This window comes from Spea bombifrons, chromosome 10 (genome assembly GCF_027358695.1).
Source record: "Spea bombifrons isolate aSpeBom1 chromosome 10, aSpeBom1.2.pri, whole genome shotgun sequence".
In the NCBI taxonomy this organism is placed as follows: domain Eukaryota; kingdom Metazoa; phylum Chordata; class Amphibia; order Anura; family Pelobatidae; genus Spea; species Spea bombifrons.
The window spans coordinates 29,164,587-29,188,189 of NC_071096.1; the positions used below are offsets into that span (position 1 = coordinate 29,164,587).

At 37.9% G+C, this 23,603-nt stretch overlaps 3 protein-coding genes across 3 annotated transcripts; 1 reads left to right on the forward strand and 2 right to left on the reverse strand.

Annotated features, from left to right (window-relative positions):
• Window positions 1-2,443: 2,443 nt before the first annotated feature.
• On the reverse strand, window positions 2,444-4,312 carry AGRP (agouti related neuropeptide). The gene is made up of 3 exons (XM_053449608.1): window positions 4,141-4,312; window positions 3,373-3,458; window positions 2,444-3,000 (listed from the first exon to the last, which is right to left on the reverse strand). Exons 1-3 carry the CDS (start codon window positions 4,310-4,312, stop codon window positions 2,818-2,820), a joined length of 441 nt encoding a protein of 146 aa, XP_053305583.1. The 3' UTR covers window positions 2,444-2,817.
• A 6,998-nt stretch (window positions 4,313-11,310) lies between these two features.
• LOC128467517 (chymotrypsinogen A-like) lies at window positions 11,311-14,498 on the reverse strand. The gene is made up of 7 exons (XM_053449179.1): window positions 14,416-14,498; window positions 14,141-14,244; window positions 13,802-13,881; window positions 13,184-13,262; window positions 12,584-12,764; window positions 12,079-12,212; window positions 11,311-11,529 (listed from the first exon to the last, which is right to left on the reverse strand). The coding sequence occupies exons 1-7, from the start codon at window positions 14,465-14,467 to the stop codon at window positions 11,368-11,370; spliced, it is 792 nt and encodes a 263-aa protein (XP_053305154.1). The 5' UTR covers window positions 14,468-14,498; the 3' UTR covers window positions 11,311-11,367.
• A 1,222-nt stretch (window positions 14,499-15,720) lies between these two features.
• On the forward strand, window positions 15,721-23,214 carry LOC128467499 (C-factor-like). The gene is made up of 7 exons (XM_053449155.1): window positions 15,721-15,782; window positions 16,836-16,988; window positions 18,244-18,295; window positions 21,026-21,213; window positions 21,801-21,962; window positions 22,362-22,472; window positions 22,843-23,214. The coding sequence occupies exons 2-7, from the start codon at window positions 16,854-16,856 to the stop codon at window positions 22,954-22,956; spliced, it is 762 nt and encodes a 253-aa protein (XP_053305130.1). The 5' UTR covers window positions 15,721-15,782; window positions 16,836-16,853; the 3' UTR covers window positions 22,957-23,214.
• The last annotated feature ends 389 nt before the right edge of the window (window positions 23,215-23,603 follow it).

Sequence of the window (23,603 nt, forward strand, 5' to 3'; positions counted from 1 at the left end):
ACTACCCAATTGTGTCATTCCATTAGTCCCCAGTGTAAAAAGCATGTTACGTGTGCTATCGATAAAAAAAATAATGTATCAAGCATTTCATTTTGTTTTGGTTTGACAGAACCAACTTTCGGAATTTAGAAACCCAATACTAATTACAGTGTATTAAGATACTGTGTACAACTTGTATATGATGTAATGTCCTCACGTATATGTTTATTGTATTAATTAGTATTCATTTATTTTTTGAGCCATATATAACCAAAATCAGTCTTTATTGAGAGGTCCCCCCCCAACAAAAAAGTCACACGAGCCGGTATACTGTACATTAAAATATAGATAATGCTGCACCCATACGGTATTAATGATGCAGTGGAGTACATTGACATAAGGCCCACAATGAAGAGCAAAGTTCCCATAATCCTTCCATATATCAAAACAATATCATTCAGCAACCCCTTTAATCGCTTTTATTAATAAAGAAAAAGGGGGAGTCTGAAGGGAAGGAGCACCCCAGAGAAGGGCGAATAAGCCACCACAGCCAGCAAGTGACCCTAAAACTCATCAGAGGACACAAGATATGAGATATTTCATTTAAGCTTAAAAAAAAAAAAAAATATCAGGAATTGACTCTGTTGGGACTTGAACCCTGAGTTCTTTATGTTACTGGCTCTGTGCTTTACCGGTTCTCCAGCACATTCTTCAGGGTTGTCTTCTCAATTCTGGTGCTCATGAACCTACAAACCTTGTTATAATTGCCAACTCTCTTCAGGTGTGTCTGGTCAGGTGACTGGCTCTCTGCCTATAAAAGCAGCTTCCTGTCCCTATTCCAACTCTTGGTTATTGTAGTTCCTGTGTGTGGTGTGCCAGGTGTGCTGCTGAGCTCTACTTACCTGTTATCTGTTCTGGACTGCCCAATTATGCTGCCTTATCCTACATTTTGTCCCAGCTTCTTGGCTCTGCTAAAGACCTTTTCATTTTTTGGCAGTTTCCTTAGTTCAGAGTTTAGGCCTTTTATTTTAGCAGGACTTGTTTTTGGAGCAGGACTAAGAATTTACTCCATAGGTGAGTAGGTGTAATATTTTAGAACCTTTAATGCATAGGGTTTGTTATGTACCAAAACTGGAAAACCTCTGTTTTCATTTTTCTGCAATCTATTATATATAATCATTAATAAATACCTCCTTTGTGTAATTGCTGTTATTACTCCAGTCATTAACCAGTGATCTCTATAAATTAGCAGATTCCTCTTGAGTGACCAGGCTATATAAAACATTCCTTTAATTGCTTCCACCACCTCAATTTTGTTTATAAACAAAAGCTTTGGTTTGTTAGTATAGACAGGATGATGTGAAAGTGCTGTAAATGTTTGTAAACACATTCAACAAATATATTTCTCTAAGTAGCAGATGCATTAGGAAATTCTTCTTTCCGAACCCTTTATGTTTAGGCTTGGTGAAAAGAGGAATTGACAACCTATTGACAAACTAGCAATATATATATATATATATATATATATATATATATATATATATATATATATATATATATATATATATATATATATATATATATATATATATATAATAGAAGAGAAAATATATGTATAATTTTGCAAATGCTTATAAAGGTATGTTCTTTGGAGTAGTGTGGCTTGAGTATTTAGCTGCCATAGCACAAAAGAGCATTCTTTTTGGGCCAATATAAGGTTTCGCTGCTTAAGAGGTCTCTTCTTTTGATGCAATATGCAAAAAATCTTTAATGTTTTGGAAAACTTGCTTTAGGACGGTTTATAAAACTTGCTGTGGGACCTTCAGAGAAAATTGGGAGATTCTTGGCATATAAATGATTCAGGTTTCATAGGATTGTGGGTGTGACTTTCCACTTTGTTGCTATAGCAATTTCCATTGGTGCTGTCTGTTAAGTGAATATTGGGATTTAAGATAGCTTGCTTAATTTCTTAATAGAGCTTTTTGGTATTCTATCCTTGGATAAACCATATAGGCTTTTAAAATATGCATTAAACGCAAAGCCACCTGAAACCTTACTTTGCGATTTGTTACATTTGTATTTTAGCTTTGTTAGTGAGATGAGTAATAATAATCTGCAAATTGCAAATTAAGAGGTAATTGTATAAACATGTCCTTTAAGAAATGCCTGTTTTGCTTTATGTTCACTTCTCTTTTTTGATCAATAGTTTAGCAGATGAAACGTTTTCTGTTTTGTCATTTCCTAAAGCATGAAATACTGGAAACCAGGCTCAAAAAGGAATCAAGCAAAGCAAATCCCTCTCAATGAACTTTGAAGAAGCTGACTTTTAATCTGTTAAACTGTCAGAAGATGTAAATATACATAGCATAGCCATTTATTAAACAGAAAACACTATTTATAGAAAGTGTAGAAAAGTGTATTAGCAGTAATGACCCACTAAAAGGTATATACAGAGTGAAAATAAAACATAGTATAGACATAGTGGGGTAACGGGTAAGTGAAATGATGAGCAGAATAAAAGCATGTGTAAAATCACCATAATCAAACGAACTGTTCCCACAAATAGTTCATATGCATATGATGCTACACATGGATAACAAGAAAAGAGAAACAAGAGCTGTTTTAATATGTCAATAAATGTCTACTAGAGTATCCATTATTTGGCCACTAGACTCCATTTAGATACTCAAGCACAAATCCAACATAAGAGACCATGTATAGGCTTGTGTTAAGGCAGTGAGCAAACTGACAGAGGATATTAAAGTTAATATACAGGTTGATAATAGTAAAGCACTGTAGAGTGATTGTTATATGGTCTGTTAGGCATGGTATATCGTGCTAGTTCTTTCCTTGATGGCAGTTGGGACTTGTTTTTCTACAATAGCAAACTGTCCCAAAGAATCGGCAGTAGCAAATGGCACAAGGATTGCAGCATGGCAGATGTCCAACGCAGGACTCCAGAAGCTGGACGCATCTTCTGGGTGATCTCTCTTCTCGTGAGGCAACCTCTAGTGACTGAGCCTACAAAACAGAAACCCATCAAATATTGAGGCTTGTATAAAAGGTGCTAAGATATATATGTATATTCATAAACTCAAAGGGTGTGACAACTAGAATTGATACCAACTGTTGCATTAGATTGGGTTCCTGTTAGAAAGTTAAATAGATATACATACTATGAATGCAGAAATGTCACCTGTGACCTTGATTTTGGCTTTAGATTTCTTTCAGACGCACAATGTGTTACTTTAGTTACAGGAACTTTGTTTCAATTGTATCAATCTATCACTGATACTGTAAGATATCCAAGGAAAGTCCCAAGATTCATCCCTTTTTTTTTTAGTGAGGCACATATTTCTACCACATTTTTCTTTACATATTTTTGAGAATTACTTTTGGGTCCAGCAAACTGTAGTCATCAACTTCCTCTTCTGCTACACCTGCATCCAGACTCATGACCTCTGACCTTGCCAAACCCCCTGAAAGACAAGTCAATTTAATTTGAGTTTTCATATGTGGTTATATCCTTAAACTGAGGCAATGCTAGCAAACATACGAGCATGGGCGATATCGCTTTCATTTTACTTTAGAGAACTGACTGGTCTTATGGAATATTCATGTTTGTCAGGATACCACAAAACTAAAGAAATGGCCCATAACCTTTACTACAGAAATGTACAGCATTTTTAAGAAGCCTTCATATAGAGTATGTCAAGTGATGTTGACTACATGGAATAGGATATGCAACATATATAACATAACAATATCTGATCTTAAATAACCTAATTCATAATTCCAGGAACCTAAGTTCAAGATCTTGAATTTTAAGTATCATTCTTCCTGCTGCAAAGGTATGTGATCTTACTATGAATTATGATGTTCTTCAGAGCTTAAGGATGTGTAATAGTGTAGATACTGTTGTAATCATTCAAGTAAATGCATTTAATTGTTCTTTGTATTTGGAATACAAGATGGAATTGTGTATTTATCCTAATACATGAAATGTACAAAAATACATGATACAATGAATAGTGCAAAATCTACATGATTAAATAATTTCTGGGAAGAGTTTGGACATTTAAAAATACAAGGAATGCTGTTCTAAAAGCTACATTCAGCAGTGTAATGCCTCTTTAGGTACAATCTGCGTTATTCTCTTACCTTGTATTGACAAGCCAGGTTCTTTCACTTGGCGCAGCAAGCTTGGGTAGTGGTATCTTTCATTTATCACCCCTGAGCGTAGATCTTGCAGCCTCCCATTATTGGCTTCTGAGGTTAGAATCGCGTGAATGGCCTGCACCGTGGCCAGGCACAGCAGCACTGTGCTGAACATCATTCTTTTAAAAATCTGAAAAATACAACTTCTCAGCAGTTGCAAAGATTTCCTTCGCAGGAACATGCCAGAGAAAGATATTTCAGATTAGAATGTTTGGTTTTTCACAGCATCTAGTATCACTCAATGAGAATGTAGTTCTCTGCTTAATGTCATCTCAATAGTCTAAAACAGGTGAAAATAAATCACTGGGTATTTTTTTTCCTAATTGTTGCTTTTAGTGTTTTATATCCTAGTGCGTGGATTCATAGCAAATGCTTTTTATCTCATTGTGCAACAGTTTTGATGAGGTGAAATTGTTCAATGAACTTAATGCATATAGAGCTACTATTATGTAGCTAGGGATTGAATTATCCTCTAAATAAACAAGACATGTCTTGCTGGTGTACTGATATATAGGGTACGCAATTACATCACTATTTAAAGAATTGTATACGTTATTTTAGAGATGCAATTAAGATTTTTATTGATTTAGTTAAACAATCCATTTTTATATCTGTAGGAATAATAGATTGCTAGAGGAATTAGCTAGTGTGCGAAAACATAAGGGAAGCAATGCCATGCCAAAAAGTAGATTGTTGGTTTATTCTATTAGACAAAATATTTACTGTTTACTTTTCATCTATAACATATTTTATCACTTTACCAACTAATCTTAACCATAATAAATTAATACATAATTTAATTGGAGATAAAAAAACTATTTTATCAAGAGTCCTGATGCTTTTTGACTGCTTGGATTCCAAAGCTACAATATTGTGAGCTTTTGGTATATTTGATATTTTACCTGCAATTAAGCGTTCTGTGTATTAACAAGTCGCTCTCAGCTCTTTAAAGTGATAATATACAATTTAAGTGGCTGGTAAATAGTCTGAAGACATCTGAGGTCTCAATCTTTATCTGTGATGGACCACTGAACACAATCTGTATACATTTTTTTATTCAGAAAAATATTGCATTACCATTATCTGACATAATGTTTCCATACAATATGAATACATTACTGTATCTATTCTTCCTTGCTACATTAAATATTGTTGCTTTCTACTGTTACATTTGACACCATTCAGAGCCCTAGCTATCTGAAGAAAGATGATGACTTACCTACCAGGTGTTCCTCCCTCTGTAATAAGAGTCAGCGAACACTGGGGACTACAAGATCGTTAGGTTTATATAGATGAGGTGTTTTTGTTTCCTTGCAGTGACCCTAATAGAAAAAGCAACAAGTAGGAGGATTCAACCAGTAATACAAAAACATCTGGTGTATAAAGGAGTCATTTAGATACCCCACTCAGAACTCATAATACTCATTAAATGTGAGTTATGTTAAAAGCACTAGTACTAATCCATTCAATTCTTACCTCTTACTCACTTTGTGACGTACTCGGTCAATGAATCGCATGTTGACTGGTAGCATATATGTGTATATATACATATATTTAATTACATATATCATGTGATGACTTTCTGCATGGTAAATACAGAATGTTCAAGATAAAAGTCGGTATCTTGAGTGAGCTGCCATAGTAGCCCAATAACGGGACTCAATACCTAGTCTTTACTGAGTCTGCATTTCATGTTGATGCGGCCTAGCCCCAACACTAGTAATTTTTCCTGTGCCAATGTATATTTATATTATGGGCCGTTCACAAGTATTTTCTTTCAGTCAATTTACATTTTTAGGGAGGCTTATTGATGTAAATGACTACAATGTCTTCCTTAAAAATACAAGTCTGATAGCTCTAACTTGAAATTTTGATTAAAAACACATTTCTTGCATTTTTCCAATTGGCTACAACTACTATATAGTAATACATATTTATTATTTTACTGTAATAGTCATTTGAAGTTCAAATAGTAATTTAACTAACTTGAAATTCAAATTATTTGAATTTCAGGTTACAATTAAATTACTATCTGAATTTCATTAATGCAGCTTACAACATAATCAATGCAGGCCTTCCAGTTTTGGGGTGGAATCTACCTAGATTATTTGAGGGCTCTTTCCAAAGTAAAGCTGGTCATTGAAAAGTTTTTACCGCCATAGAAAACAATTGAATTTTAGAATCCAGTAAGGTTTCTCTGGTTTTAAGTCATTTGTTTTCAAATATTGCACCTACTTCTATATATTAACCCCTTGTGCCCCTGGTGGTTATGGTACTATACTTTCTGTATGCTTAAATCACCCACATCTTTCACTTGACGCCCCTTAAATTCTGCAACTGCTCCAAAGGATTATATATTCTGATTTAATCTAATGCTGCTTGTGTGTAATCCCTTGGAATTAATGATATAGATCTTGGTGAATGGAGGATTTTGATTGAGGATAGTGTTCCTTGCATTCCCTCTTATTTGCCTGAATTCTCTTTGCATTAAGCTGATATTATATTATGTCCATTACCTGAGTACATTAGGCAGTTAGCAATTTGTTTTTCATCAGCTCTTCAAACTGTGATTCAACCAAAAATAGCTCAGAAAAAGCACTCCACAATTTGTTTTTGACCTCCAGTTAATTGTAAGTTAAATTAAAAATGAAGGCGTGGTGAAATGTTCTATAGACTAAAAGCTTATATCCGATATGATGGTCCATCTGCCTCCCTTCTTGGGTAGCCACGTTTTGCAGAACCATTTCCTCTGCATTGTTTAAAAGGTTGTGGCTGGAGTGGGGTTTTATCAGTGATGGCTAAAATGCTTAGTTTAGGATTGAGAAAGGACGACAGATAAATGAGAAAGAGATGGGTGAAGAGCAAAAGGAGAAGCTATAGAAAAGTCAGAATGTACAACGGAAATAGGGTAAAAAAGGAGTGAAGTGCTAAAAATCTAACTTAATGAGTGATGACATTATAACCCCAGTATCTACTTCAACAGAAAATATGCCTATTATCCTAAAGAAGCAAAACCTGCTCAGTCTTGGTGCTCCAGACTGTCGGTCTGCGGTCAAAGGCTGCCCACCTCATGGATTGTAGACTGACCTGGCCACCAGACCCTAACTTCTTGGGGTCCAGGATTTCTTTTTATTCAGCTATTCAAAACCAAAAATTATGTTCTTGTGTAAGACTAGAAGTATAGAAGGCAAAATAATTCTAAAATAACAATCAAATAGTACTCAGACAGTATAATAGGATGGGTTCTCTGAAAATAGTGGTACATAGAATCTGCAAGTATCAGAAGAACATAAAACTTTGCATTACAAGGGAACGTGCGTGCTAGATGTGTGCAAATAAAGCAGTTTATGAGGTTCTGATGAGATCACAAATGAAGACGTTTCTGTTAAAGTGCAGTAGATTTAGTTAAGATGTCTGCAAGTATAGATTGCAATGAAATATAAATCTAAAATGTGACGTACTTCCATGTGGAATAAGTTGCAGTTGATATATTGCACTAGAAACTCTAATTAGGTAGACTCCAATATATTATTTCTAATTTTGCCCTGATGTTCCAAAATCTTTACTTCTAAAGCTCTAGTAGATCTTCTCAAACTGGGTACCACGAGGGCATTGAAATAAATTTAGATTGTGTGAATTACAATTAATAAAATGTTTTATATATCTAACTGCACCTTGTTCAACACAGAAGTACTTCACACTTATTTAGCTTTAATTGTTAACTGCAATTTTATCTTCTAGTCTTACACAAGCACCCACTTTTTTGATTTTGAATTTGCAGCTAGATTAGTTTTTTGCGGGTTGCAGCAATGTTGCAAAGTAACAGTATAGGTATATTCATAAGCGTTAGTATTACCTTCTCCCTTATGTGCATTGTTGTCGGCATCCTCTAGCTATCCAGGGAAAAACTCTAGCATCTAAGAGCAGTATGTTAGTCCCCCTCTGTAAGAAATGTATCTGCTGCGTTGTATTTATTTCATATCAGCTGGCAAAATGTTCACTAATGTAATAAGTGAAGCAGTCATTTCTGGGTTTTACACAGCCCCAAAATACACAAAGGGGTATTTCCTCCTTCTGGCCGATAGTGGGCGCTATTGGGTCAATTTTGGAACATTCCTGTTCACATTTGGATAACTTTAGTGTACTTTACAGATTCCACCCATGTCAAGACTGCATTTGATCAAATAAGGGTTGTGGAAATCACTTCAGTCTATGTACAACGGATGTAGAATCCTTTCATATACACCACCTGACAAAGCTCTATTGGTTATTTCTGGTCATTGGTCTCAAACACTGCAGTGCCGAAAATGGGTTTCTTACAACCACTATAACTAGTGATTTTATGTAGTTTTGTTCTTAAGGAAAGATGTATTTTAGTCACCTACAAATACTTCTCGCGTATTAGGATGATACAGTTTTATTGTTAGTAGCAGTCTGGCTGGTCCATCCCCAACAATTGTACTTCTACCTTTTGTGTAATACACCCTAACTCCTAGACTGTAAGCTCATTTGTTTCTGTAAGTCAAATTGTTATATACTACATGTTATGCCATGCCCACCCTCTGTACAGCACTACAGAATTTGATGGCGCTAAATAAAATAGACATGATTCTCTCATGCCAAGTAAGCGCTTTAAGATGATGCACAGGGGAAGAAGGTAGCACTTAACCTAGAAATGACCTATTCCCAAGGATATTAATCCTGGACTAGAAATGAAGACATTTAGGCAACAGAAGATATCTATTCTAGCCTTCCAGGTATAAAATGTTCATCAGTCTTGCTTGTGACCTGTGATGGGCCATTGAATGCAGCCGTTCCAGTTTGCAGAAGATGTGGTACAGTTTGAAATGACTGCAAAATGGTGCAAGAGGTGGTTGGTAGCGGATGTTTCCTTGGCTTCTATGTTTCATATGTCCAGTACGAGGAGTAATGAATAACCTGTATCGGGTAATGTTTCCACATCTTGTTTTTAACAATATAAAATGTTCTCAACTGATTTTATTTTTATTTTAGAACTATTTTCAGTTTCCGGAAAATATTAAAGTGGAGGGGACTTTGAATACCTGGAAAATACAAAGAAAAATGTTGAATGACGTACATATACAGGTAATAGCTGTGACTTATTAAGTTCATCAGTTCACTGGAAGCTTACACCACTAATTTCTTAAATGACAGAGCAATGAATTGTATTTTGGGGCATTAGGGAGAAGAGAAACACTGTACAAAATCAATGTAATGTCTATGCCATTAATTACAGCTGACATGACTTCCTTATTATTGTGGATTTATTTGTTTGCCAAGTAAGCAGTTGTAAACAGATGATGATGTCTTTGTAGGGATTAATGGAAAAAGGCTCATTGTGATTTTACCTGGAAGAACATAATGTTTTCTGGTAATTTCAAATAGTCTTCAATAGCTGATATAAATGCTGAGCTTTTTTTTATCTTTTAAGGTGGTTTAGAGAACCAACATAATTTACTATAATCTCAGGGTCCCTTTAAGAAGGTTTTTGTTTTTATGCCTACATCACAGAATGAGGCATTTTATGTATATGGCAAGAGTAGCGATAGCATTTTGTGTTGGGTTGTAAATTGGGGGGGTTGGTAAAAACCGAGGGTCCGAGGACACTGCAGCCGCGGGGTCCGCTGCCGCCCCCTCTGGACCTAGATTAAAACATCGGTTTTTTTAACTTTATTTAAAATCCTCCATGTTAAAGTTTTTTTTAACTTTATTTAACATGGAGGATTTAGTGGGGGGGCGCCAGAGGAGTAGTTCGCACAGGGCGCCAGAACACCTAAGGCCGGCTCTGTTCATGTCTCAAGTTATGTAGTAGTCCATACATTTTATGTACTTGTGTATATCATAGTTCCATGATCCTTTATGATCACAATTTAAATCTGTCAACAGACATGGTGCATTACAGATTGTTAGTCTTGGTAACAAAATTAAAACATGGGTTTTTCACAGAACAACATTTATATTTGTAAATGTTTTCCCACTGTGACCCTTCTCCTTTTGACTTGTACTGGTGTTACAGCAAGGTGGGGGCCCTAAATTCTGAACATTATTTGACCACACAAGTGCTGTGGTCTTGTTCTTGACAGAATTAAAAATGTTTGTATTGGTGTGAATATCTACCACATCTAAGCATTCAGTAGATAAAACAGCTTTGGTCACGTACATAGAACAGGATATTGATTTAACTGAACTTTGTCCTCGTGATTATGTTTTACTTGAGAGACCGTATGCTATTCTAATTTTTATATCAGATCGGTGTCATTTACGTGGTGTGCAAATGGAGGAGAGAAGGGGGTTGCCTTGAATAGACAGGCTCCTGTCTCTGATATAGGTCATAAACAGAATAGTGCGAATGATAAATTGACATCGGACAGCAAAACAGTATTACGGGGTTAACACAGTAATGGTACGCAGCAGCTTTGGCACCAGGATTTTAAAGGTACCTAAGAGCAACTCCTTTGGTCCCAGGCAGGAGCCTCCTCTGCCATCAACCAATGAAGGGCAGCTACTCCATTGGTTGTCAGATGAGCACCCTGCTGGCAACCAATAGAATCACTTGTACAAGCTTTGAAAATTCTGATTCTGAAACTCGCCCTGGGGACGGAACAAGAGTTAAGGGTCCATAAGAGACTCTATTGGTCACTCGTAAGGACCTTTAATGCCTAAAGCTGCCCTTTATTGGTTGATGCCAGAAGAGACCCCTGCAGGCGATCAGTAGTCGCTCACACGTACTTTCAATTCATTGTGCAATTCAATGGATTTCCACCTGTTAAAACCTGCAATGCTGCATAGACAAGGAAGGCTGGAGGGAAGGGACCAGGGAGATTAGTTAAGAGTTAACGTAGACAAAGATTAGTGTTTTGCTTCATCATGTATGTTTTGCAGCCACCATGTTTGTTTCTTCGGTAGTCGGGCTGAACAAAAATCGCACTCTGTGTTATGTTTGCCCGAATACAAATGCACAAGTGTAGTATTTATTGTAGCTTGGAATAGCTGTGCTAGTCCAGTAGTGTATACATCATGAGATGATTGTGTTGGGTATTGCAGGAAGGTCATTTAGCAAGGACTAAAAACAGGTCTTTAATGCTGTAAATGCCTTTATTTAAGTTCTCATATTTTAGATTCAATTTTTTTCCCAAAAGAGGCAGCAATTTAGTTTGATGCAATAGTCTGGTCAATAAAGCTCCTGAGTTCAGTGACCCGGGCGTAGACTCCAGGGGACGATGGAGAACAGGTAGAACTTCCCCAGGACACAATGCCAACCAAGGTCCAAGCTCCATTTTTCTGACACACAAGAGGTCCACCGGAGTCTCCCTAAAAGTAAACCATATTAAGTGTTCAGAAATACTGTGTGACATAAACCATAGCATACCAGTTGTAGTGCACTTAAGTTAAGCAGCTCAATTGGTAGTCCATTACTTCTCATAGTCATATCTGGTGGACTGCTGGGTTTCACCTGGAGGGTTACGCTTCAATTACCAGGCAAGGAAGTTGCATTTGTGCACTAATTCCCAGGTATGTTAACAGTGATCTTAATGTCACTTTATTTTGTAAGTAGTCGCTAGTTATGTTGATAGGCATTAAAATGGCTCCACGAGTTGTGGATTATACTAGACTAAAGAAGTCTAGCCATTGTTTGTCTAGAGCTGAGAAGTCAGCATAGATCTCAAACTAAAGCCGAGAAGTCCACCAGAAGTTACTAAAGAGCTTCCCTCCATTGAACTTGCGTCTCCAGAGAATGAGTTGGTGCATGTGTGCTCCCAGCAAGTTTTGCCTTGTCCATGTGTGCCCCACTACTGCGATCCCATTACCGCTACTCATGAAGTGATTGATAATAGTGGCTATTGTGGTGTCTTTACTTACCATGCAGGAGGAGGCACCATCAGCTCCAGCACATATCATAACATCAGCGATTTTGTTCCCCCAGTACTTCTTGCACTCGGTGTTGGATAACAGAGGGAGCATAACCTGCTGCAGCCTGGGTGGGGTTTGGCTTGCTGAGTAAATAAAATGTCAATAGTTTTAGTGAGAATGTTTGAGTGGGTAAATGGAATACAGCATATACATATTGCAATAACCAAGGTTGTTTTGACAGATACAATGTCATTAAGTGTAAGAATCTTTAAGCCAGTGTAGTCTCTGAACGGAAAGGCTGTAAGGAGACCGCATACCGCACAACAAAGTGATACATTTTCGTAAATTCGTAGACTTATATATCATTTACCATAGACTCCCATCAGTTATATCTTCAATATTTGTCTCTCAATTCCAGAAGAAAAACCCATTCCAGACTACAACTAACTCAGCCTTTATTGTGTTTCCTCAGAAAATGCCTGTTGATAAGGGTTCTAAAACAGCGAGAACTTACCGTTGGCGTTTGTTAATCCCCATCCTGTGGTGACGCATCTTTGTCCGCTGTTGTAGATGTCGTTGTTGTCAGCCACACACACAGGTGAAATGTGGTCATTGAGAACAGCAGGAGAGGTCAATTTCAGCAGAGTTATATCATTTTTTATGGTCAGCGAACTGTACTGAGGGTGTCTGAAGACCTATTGAAGATAAGCAGCATAATTTGTGGTCCAGTTTAGCGCAATGCATGGCAAACGTAGTGACTAATTACTAATTCATTTACATTTCTGGATATTCTACACCATTTAAAGATATAATTTCTGAAATGGTTCTAGAGACTTCTAATCATTAAACATCTCTAGAAACCATATTATATCCACCAACTTTTACACACATCAGCCAGTAGCCCCACTGCACTAGAGCAATCCTTCCAAAACCGCTTTGATACATTTATTTTTGTTTCTACTCAAAATGCAATTTTGAAAAAAATAATCTGATCAACAAATATATATACACGACAGCAGCATAAATCACCACATTTAAACAGATAATTATTTCTAGACTTTAAATGACTAAATGGCAAAATGTTTTTTTTTTTTTTACACTTTATTTTACGCACCTTGGAAATTGTTTTAGTCTGGATGTTTTCGGCTGATGAGCGCTGGTCAAATTCACCCAAAATAACACGATCGGTAGTCCTGCAAAAATAGAACTTAGCTTATTTATAGGCATATTTAGGTATTTTTCATATGCATTGTTCAAATTATCATTTAAAGCTGCAGCTATTGTCTTCCTTTGTGGTCTGCAGATGCTGGCTGCTGATGGGTTCTTTAAAGCAGCTCATCAGGAAAATAGCTGGGGAGCTGGAAAAGATTCTGCAGAATCTCTCCATGCATCTGCCAAAGACCCCATGTAAATTTAATGGGGCCGCACTGCTATTAAATGCATGAAAGTGCATATGATGGCTGGAATTCCCCTTTAAAATCGGTGGTCACTGCTCCATATATCTCTGCAGTTGTCTGGTTATATGAAGCACAGACGGCAAACCTTTTTTGCGATAACGCATCATGATCAGTAGTGTAAGGTGAAATCTGTGAAGGATCCAAGTTTGATGCGTAGTGGAAAGTGGTGCCTTATGTGTATTATATCAGGGGATGAGTAAATTCAAGGGGCCATTTGTTTGGTAGATTCTTTAAAAAATGTAATGGTCATGGTTCAGATGTTTACAGACACTTACTTAACACCACAGTGAGCTGCTGTAACAACCCATAGTTCGTTGATGAGGGATCCACCGCAGAAATGGAATCCAGTGCGATCCTAAAAGAGAAATGATGCATGGTGTTAAACAGACCGCCCTGCCCTCTCCATGCTCAAACCAATGGAGCTTCACCACTAAGTGAAGGCTTAGTTATAATAACTATTCCCAAAGTGTCATTTTTTTTTATGCTTGACATTCACTCTCCACACCCTTCATTCTCTTTAGGGAAAACCTAAAGCTTGATTTGATTCAACCTACATAAATGGTACGATTTCATGCGTGTTGGAACCCGCACGGTAATTACTCAGGTCTATTTACCTGCAGTGAAACCTGCCACGGCCAGGATCCTGGGATAGCTTCTTCACCATTCACAATTCTCGCATAACCGGTGAGGACTGGCTGGATAGCTGGTACACCACATCCTAGAACAGAAGAATAGACAGAATAGACTAGATTCACCTAGACATCACATGGATATAGGTTGATATATAAGAGTAGTAGTATAAAGTCTTGTATATCTCAGCAATTGAGATATACACACAAACATTTAAAGGTCAAGAGATCCTTTAAAAAAACAAATTATGAATACATACCATATGTGGCACCTACAAGTGCGACGAAGGACACAAGCCAAAGGATTGCCATTCTGTTTGCAGTGAGTATTGGGAGATCTTGGGAGGGCTATGTGTTCTTTTATATACCATGCTCTCCAATTGAGAACTGACTAGTGGCTGTACAAAGGGGCAGAACTGGGCCAGGGAATGGACCATTTGGTTATCAAAAAACCTTGGGTAGAGACAAGATTCTGGCTGAAAAACTCCATTCTGAAGTAAAGCCAAGAGAAACCTTGTACAGAAAGATGCCAACTTATGAATTCTTAGTAGCAAGAGCAAATTAATTAAGGTCATGCGGCCCCATGAGAGTGCAACAGATGTAAATGCTGCAATCTTTTCCAGGGTGCTTTTACCTAAAGTAGAATTACTTAGTATGACCAAAGGCCAGCAATAGCACATACACAGCTACTAATATATGTTTTATAAGAAGCATACTACAAAATGTTAAATGTTTTAAGGCCACAGGATTCATTCCATAATGGGTCTTGTTTAAAACATGCATTAGTGGCAGCGCTCAAAGTCCAGAAGTCCTTGTGTGCTGGTATGTTTCTTGGTTATGGTGCATCTGGCATATTTTACGTGAGTAGTCTGTGCCCGATGGTCGACGTGATGTTCTAGGTTACTGACCTTGGCTAGTTCTCTGACCTTGCGCTGCCTTTGACCTGTTTTATGATTTGGGTTTCTCAGATTGAAGTAGCTATGCCCAGGAGGTCACTGTACCTGGAGGCTCGACCCTGGACCCTTTGGCCAAGGGTCCATACTTTGGCCAAGCAGTCTTACCATGTAGACAGTGGGCCTGGAGCCTTTTGTAGACTGTCCCCTCACCTGACTTAGTGTTTACGTAGACATTAGCTTACCATTTGTACTGCTTTACTATTAAATGGCACACTTCAGTAGTTTATGTAATTCTGTTTCTAACATGAGATGTACTTTGACACAATCTGTAACACCTCTAATAAACGTTCAATATTAAATAGAAACTTTGAATCTAGAAGCAGATAAGAACCGTGGCCCATTTCCTGTCGTAAAATATTTGCCTGTGCAATCTTTTTTTACCTTTGAAAGGTTGTAATGACGACAGTCAAAGGGTGCGCCTGTATAGAGCTGGATATTTCTGACTAATGAGCTCAGTAACTTTACACCAGCTATTGTCACACAAGGCAAGTGGAGCTGTCACTATATATCCATATATAATCGGTGTATATTGTAGACTGGGAGCGAGAGCAATAGTTTCTTTTCTTTACAGAGTTTCTGGGAGCTGTGGAGGTTACTGCGCTTTGCATAGAGGAGACTCTGCCCACCATACTAAGCTGTTTAAAACCCAAGCCCACTGGACGGCAAACTATGTAAGTGCCTTACTGCTTTCTGTATTCTGAGTTCAGTAACACTAAGTCCAAGTGCACAAACTATATAAATGTAACACGTACCACTCATTACTTGGGTCCAAACTTATAACTTAGCCTGGTAAAAAGTGCCTACAAATCTTCCTCTACAACCTCATATTTGATCCACCTTTGGGGTATTGTTTCATAGTGACTGCCAACGTGTTTAATACTTCATTCCCATTAGCTCTCTTCTAAAGCATGCCCAGTCTTTCTTTGGATTATTTCTTACCATGAAATATAAGCTACTAACTGTTAACCTTTTTGTTCAAGTTATATAAGGACAACTAAAATGGTAAGTGGCTAATAGTGTAAATCAAAATGTATTGAATATAGAAAGACAGGAGTAATAGGCATATACTGGAAATACAGCAAGGCCAAGGAACAAATAGTCTTGACTTCTGGGTCATAGTTAAACTAAGTGGTTTATTGCCAACATTATTTATGTATTTGTCTCAGACTTTGCTTCCTTGTTAATATACCATGATTGCTATAAGGGGTAATACCCTTTCACCTATTCTGTCCCAGTAAGGTTACATGTCAAGCTTGCAGCAACTTGTATACTGTAGGGGTGAGAGTATATGATCTGTATCATGTCTACATGTGGGTAAAGCCATAATGTTTACTCGCCTACCTATAAAATCCAAAGCACTGAGTTAGTTGAACAGATACTGACCAGTCATAACATACTTCTCTTCACTTCAATACATGAGTACAAGGATCACTCTGCATAGATTAGGGTGGATTATGTTTTAGGACTTTCTTTGAATTATGTAAAAAATAAACCTGTATGTTTCCTTTAAGAATCTTTTCATTATCTTTTTATTAGCTTTTAATAAACAGGATCTGTATGCGGAATGTGGCATCTGTCTGCAAAAACTCATGCTAATGTATATTCTTGTGACAATTAAATGTTTGCTTTCAAACTGAAGTGCAATGGCAGTGCTTGATACACTAAAACTAACAATACAATGATCAGTTGGTGAACTAGAGAATTTCATGTTTATTAGTAATCAGACACTTGGAGACCTCGGAATGGCTGGTGTGAACGCTGAAAGCATCCTTGTTACTGGATCGAACAGAGGCATTGGCCTTGAGCTTGTTAAGACCTTTTTGAAGACAAACCCTCAACATGTTTTTGCTGCATGTCGTAATCCAGAAACGGCTCAGGTACAGAATTTACTATTTTAATCTTGAAGTTTGAAATGGACTATTTTCAAGGGGGGAAATACATTAAGCATTTTATACAAGTTGCTGCTTGTTGTACTCTACCTGGGATTTAATTAATAAACTACTGTAGCTAAAATGAGTTTTAACCAGAGGGGTGACTAATGGTAGCCAAGAGGGGCAGCTTTCCAATGGTAAGATGGGGACAAGACAAAGGATTGAATAAATTGATTATTTTTACAATAAAACAGGCTGACTAGTTGGGCAGAATGATTCTTACCTGCCACCAGATTGTTTCCAGTAAATCCAATAAAACTTTTCAATGGGACAAAGATCTCAAGGTAGCACATCCATTATAAGCTGCAAGACTCTGAAATATGTAGGTGGGGATTTGAGAACAAAGGAAATCTTTATCTTAATTCTCCATTGGCTTTGTTGACTGGGAGAGTCAAGGTTGGGCTAACCTTGAACATTAAATGTTCATATTTATGTATCTCGTTGGTGTAATAAACTCTAAACTTAATCTCAGCACTACTACATATACAAAAGCCAGGTATTTCATGTTAAACTGACAATGAGAATTCAGAGAAACCATAGTCTCTAATACATAAAATATATCCCCTGATTACATGTTTTTCCAGCCCAATGAAACCCTAAAACATTAGTCTTAATAAAAATACCTTAAGGATAAGATATTGCTGCCAAAGTCTTTATTGACTAAAGACAGGTATGATAAAAGCTACTCACACCTCCCTATAACCACCTAATAAGAAAATGGAGAATGTTTTACTTGTCAAACAAGCTAAACTTCCCAAGCATGTGTCTTAGTAACCCAACCAGTTATAAATGTGGGGCTAAACTGTAAAGTGTTACTTTGCGTAGACTTTATACAGTATGCATGTGTTAAATTCCTCCATTTTAGCCCCTACCACATCTACTGGGAGGTTCTGCCATTTACCTAACAACTGCTCCGTAAAGTAAAACTTCCTTACTTTACGTCTAAGCCTCTGGCTCTAGTTTTTAGCTTCCTCTGATGTAAACTTGCCCCCGTGTTTTGTTAAATCCCTTCATCCACAAATGTTAAGTCTCGCCTCCCTCTTTACACTTAAGGTTTTCAGTGGGTCTTATTTAACATTATTTAAGATTTCACACAGTGATGACTGTCAAGTGATGTATAGCAATCATAGATGTTCTGTAATGTCTGTCAAACATTTGGCTGGGAGGCTAATAATTCAGTCTAATTTTTGCTTCTTTCCAGGAATTAATATCGTTGGCCTCAACGCACCAAAACCTTCACATAATCCAGTTAGGTGAGTTTCAGAACTCTGCATACCGCAAAGTGCCGTACAGTCTGATCTTAAAAAAAAAACAATTAAGAACCATAGGACTTCATGTAACCATTAAGGCATTTAACCCCTTCAGCACCGGGACGTACCTGGTACTTCCTGGTTACTGGTCACCGGTAGACCGGGACGTACCAGGTACGTCTCCTCCAAAAAACGCCCCCACATCACCACGATCGCGGTGATCGTGGAGGCGCTGCTGCTACTGTCTGCCCAGGACTCCTGGGCAGACAGCACAGCCTGTCTAAGCCCGCCCCCATGCCTACGATCACTCCCACGGAGTGATTTTGTAGGCAGAAACAGCGATTGCAGAAAGATCTGCAATCGCGGTTTCAGCTGCCACAGGCAGCTTCAGGGAAGGGGGGGGGCTGTTGAATGGGTCCCCACACAAGTGTGGGGACCTGACCCAACACCCCCCTGCTGCCTGATCGCTCCATGAGAGCGTCAGTGCAGCGTTAACCCCTTCAATGCCGCGATCGCGGCATTGAAGGGGTTAATTCCCGTTTTGTAGGGGGCTCTGCTGCTGGTGGTCTGCCTGGAAACCCAGGCAGACCAGCAACAGCAAAAACGAGCCCCCAGAAGTCCTCTGATCAGTCCTGTAGGACTGATCAGAGAGACTCCTCCCCTACAATCTCCAGTCTGTTGGAGATTGTGTCCCAGCTGCCAGAGGCAGCTTCAGGGACAGGGAGACAGGGTTCTTTGGTCTCCACATGAGTGTGGAGACCAGCTCCCCCACCCTCACCCTTCCTCAGTTAACCCCTACCCTCCTCTTCCTCAATTAACCCCTTCAATGCTGTGATTGTGTATGACCCCCATCGCAGCATTGCAAGGGTTAATATTAGTCCCCACAAGCTTGTGGGGACTAAATACCAGTCAATGCTGTGCTTCAATGGAGCATCAGCATTGAAAGAGTTAAAAAAAAAATGTAAAAAATAATAATAAAATTTTTTTTAAAAATAAATTAATTTAAAAAAATTAATAAAATAATAATAATAATAATAAAATAAATAACAGCACTGACCTGAAAGTCCAGGGTGCTTCCAGGTCAAATGCTGGGCTGATCAGATCGCTCCTGGCCAATAGGAGTGATCGGATCATTATGGCAGCCCACGGATGACCCTGCTCTACAAAGAGAGAGGGGTCATCTAGGGTAATTATGAAAAAACAAATTATTAATAAATGAAAAAATCGTAATTATTACCTGATCACTTGTCGGTAACATTTTAAGTCGCTGATTATTGATCGGTCTCCCTGATTGATGTCAGCGGCCTAAACCTGTCACTTACAAGTAATCTGATAAAAAATATTTAAAAAAATGTAAATGCACATGTTCCAGTTTTGTCCTCATAGCTTCCTCAAATAATGCATGAACCATGCATGTGAGGCCTTGTTGGAATCATGGGATGTTGGTGAACAAAATGTGGTGCTTTCTTCCACTGTTGCACTTATGGTGTGCAAGAAATTCAGTGCAACGTTGAAATGTATGCCTTAAAAACGCAATAAAATAATTTCCCTGTGAAGTTTGGCAGACATCAGTGAAGAAATGGCTAACTGAAAACTGTCAAAACTACCCTAGTTGAACACCTTGACTTGTCTACTGTTCATAAATGTATACTTTTATGGGGTAATTTACATTGGGGGGCTTCCAAAATCTCCCAAATGGGATATGGGCCCAGGAAACCAATTTCTGAAAATTCCAAATGTGAAAACGAAAATGCGCATGTTCCAGTTTTGCCCTCATAGCTTCCTCAAAAATTGCATGAACCATGCATGTGAGGCCTTGTTGGAACCGGGGGATGTTGGTGAACACAATTTGGTGTTTTTTTCTGCAGTTGCACATATTCTATACAAAATATAATATAAAATCTAAAGCAACATTGCAACATATGCAAAAAAAAATAAAAAAATATAAAAATACCTCAAAATTTGGCAGCAATTGGCGATAAAATCCCTGTTTGAAAAGTGTCAAAATGACCCTAGTTGTACACCTTGATTTATCTACTGTTCATAAATATATAATTTTGGGGGGATAATCAGTATCTGTGACAACTATTGCAGTTATTAGACTACCATGCCAAATTTGAAAAAAATTACATTTCAAAAACGTAATGCATGCCTTGCAATATTTTCCCCTATACTGGTCAAAATAGATAAAAATCCTGGCCATGTTGGGTGGTTTCCAAATCAGGACAACTTAATGAATATATTTGGGATAATTTTTTCCCATTGGTTCAATGTGTGTACAATTTGTATGTATACAAAACTGTAAAAAAATGCATTTTTTTCATTTTTTCCCCACTTTTTCCAGTTTATTTCAAATAAAACAATGTACTACCCAGCTTAATATGGTTTCAAATGAAAGCCCTACTTGTGCTGAAAAAAACAATATATGATTTGTGTGGGTGCACCAATTGATAAGAGAGAAATTACAGTTGAAGAAAGACATGGCAAAAACACAAAAACGGCTCCGGTCCTTTAGCGACACCCTAGCTTAAAAATCCCGGTCCTGAAGGGGTTAAAGGGAGCTCAATGTGTTTTATTTACATCCTTATTTATAAACACTATTCCTATTTCTATATAACGTAGTGTCCTTTACAGCTATAGAACACTAGACTCAAACTGAATATACAACATGTACAGGAGAACCTGTCAGCGGGTTAAGAAGTATTGTCGTCGTCTCCTGGTATGTTTTCACAGATGTAGCCGACCTTCAAAGCATTAAAGCTGCTTATCAGGCAGTTCAGGAAAAATTGCAAGGACGAGGACTGAACATTCTCATAAATAATGCTGGTGTTGCCACCTATAAGACTGTGGAAACATCTGATGAGGCGGATATGATTTATACATACAAGACCAACACAATTGCGCCAATGGTTATAACACAGGTACAATCAAATGCTGGTTAATCTCCACAACTAAGATATGCTAAACATTTTCCATTATAATTCAATATCTGTGTATATTTCCACTTTTTTTACTGCACACCTTGCATAACTACAAAAACATCCCCTCCAAAGAACACCCAACTGCTTGGCATGAAAAAAGTGGGAAGATACAATTATGGGGTGGGAAAGAAATGGGGTTAAACAATTTAGCAAGGCTTGTCAGTCAGTGCATGTGAACACGTCAGTAATCATGTGACCAGACAGTGTTACTGGTTTCCATTTACCCCAGTTACGTGGAAGCACACGGATGAGGGTAAGGTGTTTCATGCCATCACAATAGACTTAGTGTGACCCACAAGGCATGGATTATCATTCTGGATGTGTCTAGATTAAGGTCACTCTAAACTAGTTTAATTTCACGCAACCAGTATTTAGACAAGGTTCTAAAGAGTTTAATTCAGATTACATCTGGCTGCCGTCACAAAGTACAGCCAATAATTAAACCCAGTGTTCGTCATTTCTTAAGCAATTGCTTATCTACAGAGCATCTTGTAGAATCTCAATTTTATGACTTATTTTTTTCATAGGAATTTATGCCATTGCTGAAGAAAGCAGCAAGTGAAAACCCTGCTCAGGAAATGAGTAGCAGTAAGGCATGTGTTATAAACATAAGCAGTGTGATGGGATCCATAGCAGAAGTCTGCGGAGAATTTTCTATGTACCTGTTAATTTCCTACCGTGCCAGCAAGGTAATTACATGAGAGAAACTCCAATGTAGAGTCTTCGCATGATCCACATGGTGCCTTTATATATGGGAGGTTGAGTTGCACTGGCTTGGTTGCTGCCTAACACATCTTGCTACAGATTAAGGGCATCAGCATTTCATCCTTGGGTTTATTACTAGGTTGTTTTTCCAGAATTGTCTTCAAAGCACCCTGGAGGAAATTTAGCAATGCGGAGAGGGGTATTCATTGGAAAACCATAATAGATATACCACCAAAGTGAATTGACAGTCAGCCTTATATTTACATGTTAAAACACACTGGTATTCACAAAGAAAGAGGGACAAAATATTAAAGATGGCAGACTACCCTAATGGTGAAGGCTTAATCAAGGGCCTTGAATGAACACTTGGTTTATCTTTACAGGCTGCACTGAATATGCTGACTCGCTGCCAAGCCGAGGCTTACAGAGCAAATGGTATCCTATTTGTTGCGCTACACCCTGGCTGGGTGCAGACTGGCATGGGTGGCCAAGGGGTAGGTACTTTTTTTACATCTATGCTAATGCTGACATAAATTGAGTATAAAATGGATGCTTTTGTTGAATAGTGTTAAATTCCAATATTTGCTTATTTTGCTTTTAATGTCCATCAATTTGGCTCTACCACCTTACCTACCTTGTCAATATTTTCATCCAAAAACTGTTCCTTTCCTTGCTACTTGTGGATGTCTATTTCTAAATGTCAGTTGGAACACTGTCATTAAAATATTCACGACCAGACAATCTTTTCATACCAAACATAGAAGATGCAATCACTAGTGAAACAGTGGGGTGAACCAAAGAAGTCTGTCTCCAGTAGCATAGCTTTGTGTTTCAATACAATACTGATATGTTCCTGTCTTGCAGGCTCAGATCTCAGCAGAAGAGAGTGTTGGAGGAATGATGGAAGTTTTCAGTAAACTCTCTGAAAAGGACAGCGGTACCTTTGTCGACTGGAGAGGAAACACCGTTCCTTGGTGAACATTAAGCAATTGTCTTGCCCAGCAATCTACCATACATGAGTCAAGTCAATGTTATGTCAAATGCCATAAATTAAATTGGAAGTAACGAATGGGCTATTGTACTCTTACATACCTCAATACTGTCTCTAATGCAGCTACCTCTGTTTTTAGGTCTCAATCTCTCAGCTCACCTAACAATGAATCTGTATTGGATAAATTGTGTACATCTTTCTATGCTAAGATAGTACTCCATTTTTAATAAATAACATAAAATCCATTCTTTCCTGCGTTGCCATGTGAATAAATTCAAGGGTATTCAAAGACCAGGTCACTAACCATCAGCAAATAAAAATGTGACATGGTGGTTGGTCTTGCAAAATATGCAGAAAGCCTTGTCGAAACCTAGTTATTTTCCAGCCTTTTTCAGTGAAGAGAGACTGCTCAGAATTAGGTAAAGCATCACTTGGTACAACTGGTCCTTGCGTAGAATCTAACCAGCAATTGTAAGTTTGAATATCACTAGCCAAATCTTCCTTAGACCATACATCTTCAGCCCTACAGTTAGCTAGAATGGACCTGTATGTTAAGATTCCCTGAAATCACCAATTTATTATACACCATTTAATTGAACAGAATCTGTACATGCACATGGCATTGTAGGCAATT

Excerpts from the sequence above, each read along its gene's own strand:
- LOC128467517 (XM_053449179.1), bottom strand. The coding sequence starts at position 14,467 with ATGGCAATCCTTTGGCTTGTGTCCTTCGTCGCACTTGTAGGTGCCACA. Across the intron at positions 14,245-14,415 it reads ACTTGTAGGTGCCACATATG|GATGTGGTGTACCAGCTATC; the intron begins GTATGTATTCAT and ends CTTCTGTTCTAG. Across the intron at positions 12,765-13,183 it reads AGACTAAAACAATTTCCAAG|GTCTTCAGACACCCTCAGTA; the intron begins GTGCGTAAAATA and ends TATCTTCAATAG.
- AGRP (XM_053449608.1), bottom strand. The coding sequence starts at position 4,312 with ATGTTCAGCACAGTGCTGCTGTGCCTGGCCACGGTGCAGGCCATTCAC. Across the intron at positions 3,459-4,140 it reads ACCTGGCTTGTCAATACAAG|GGGGTTTGGCAAGGTCAGAG; the intron begins GTAAGAGAATAA and ends CTTGTCTTTCAG. Across the intron at positions 3,001-3,372 it reads ACAGTTTGCTGGACCCAAAA|GCTCAGTCACTAGAGGTTGC; the intron begins GTAATTCTCAAA and ends TCTGTTTTGTAG.
- LOC128467499 (XM_053449155.1), top strand. The coding sequence starts at position 16,854 with ATGGCTGGTGTGAACGCTGAAAGCATCCTTGTTACTGGATCGAACAGA. Across the intron at positions 21,214-21,800 it reads CGCCAATGGTTATAACACAG|GAATTTATGCCATTGCTGAA; the intron begins GTACAATCAAAT and ends TTTTTTTCATAG. Across the intron at positions 22,473-22,842 it reads CTGGCATGGGTGGCCAAGGG|GCTCAGATCTCAGCAGAAGA; the intron begins GTAGGTACTTTT and ends CCTGTCTTGCAG.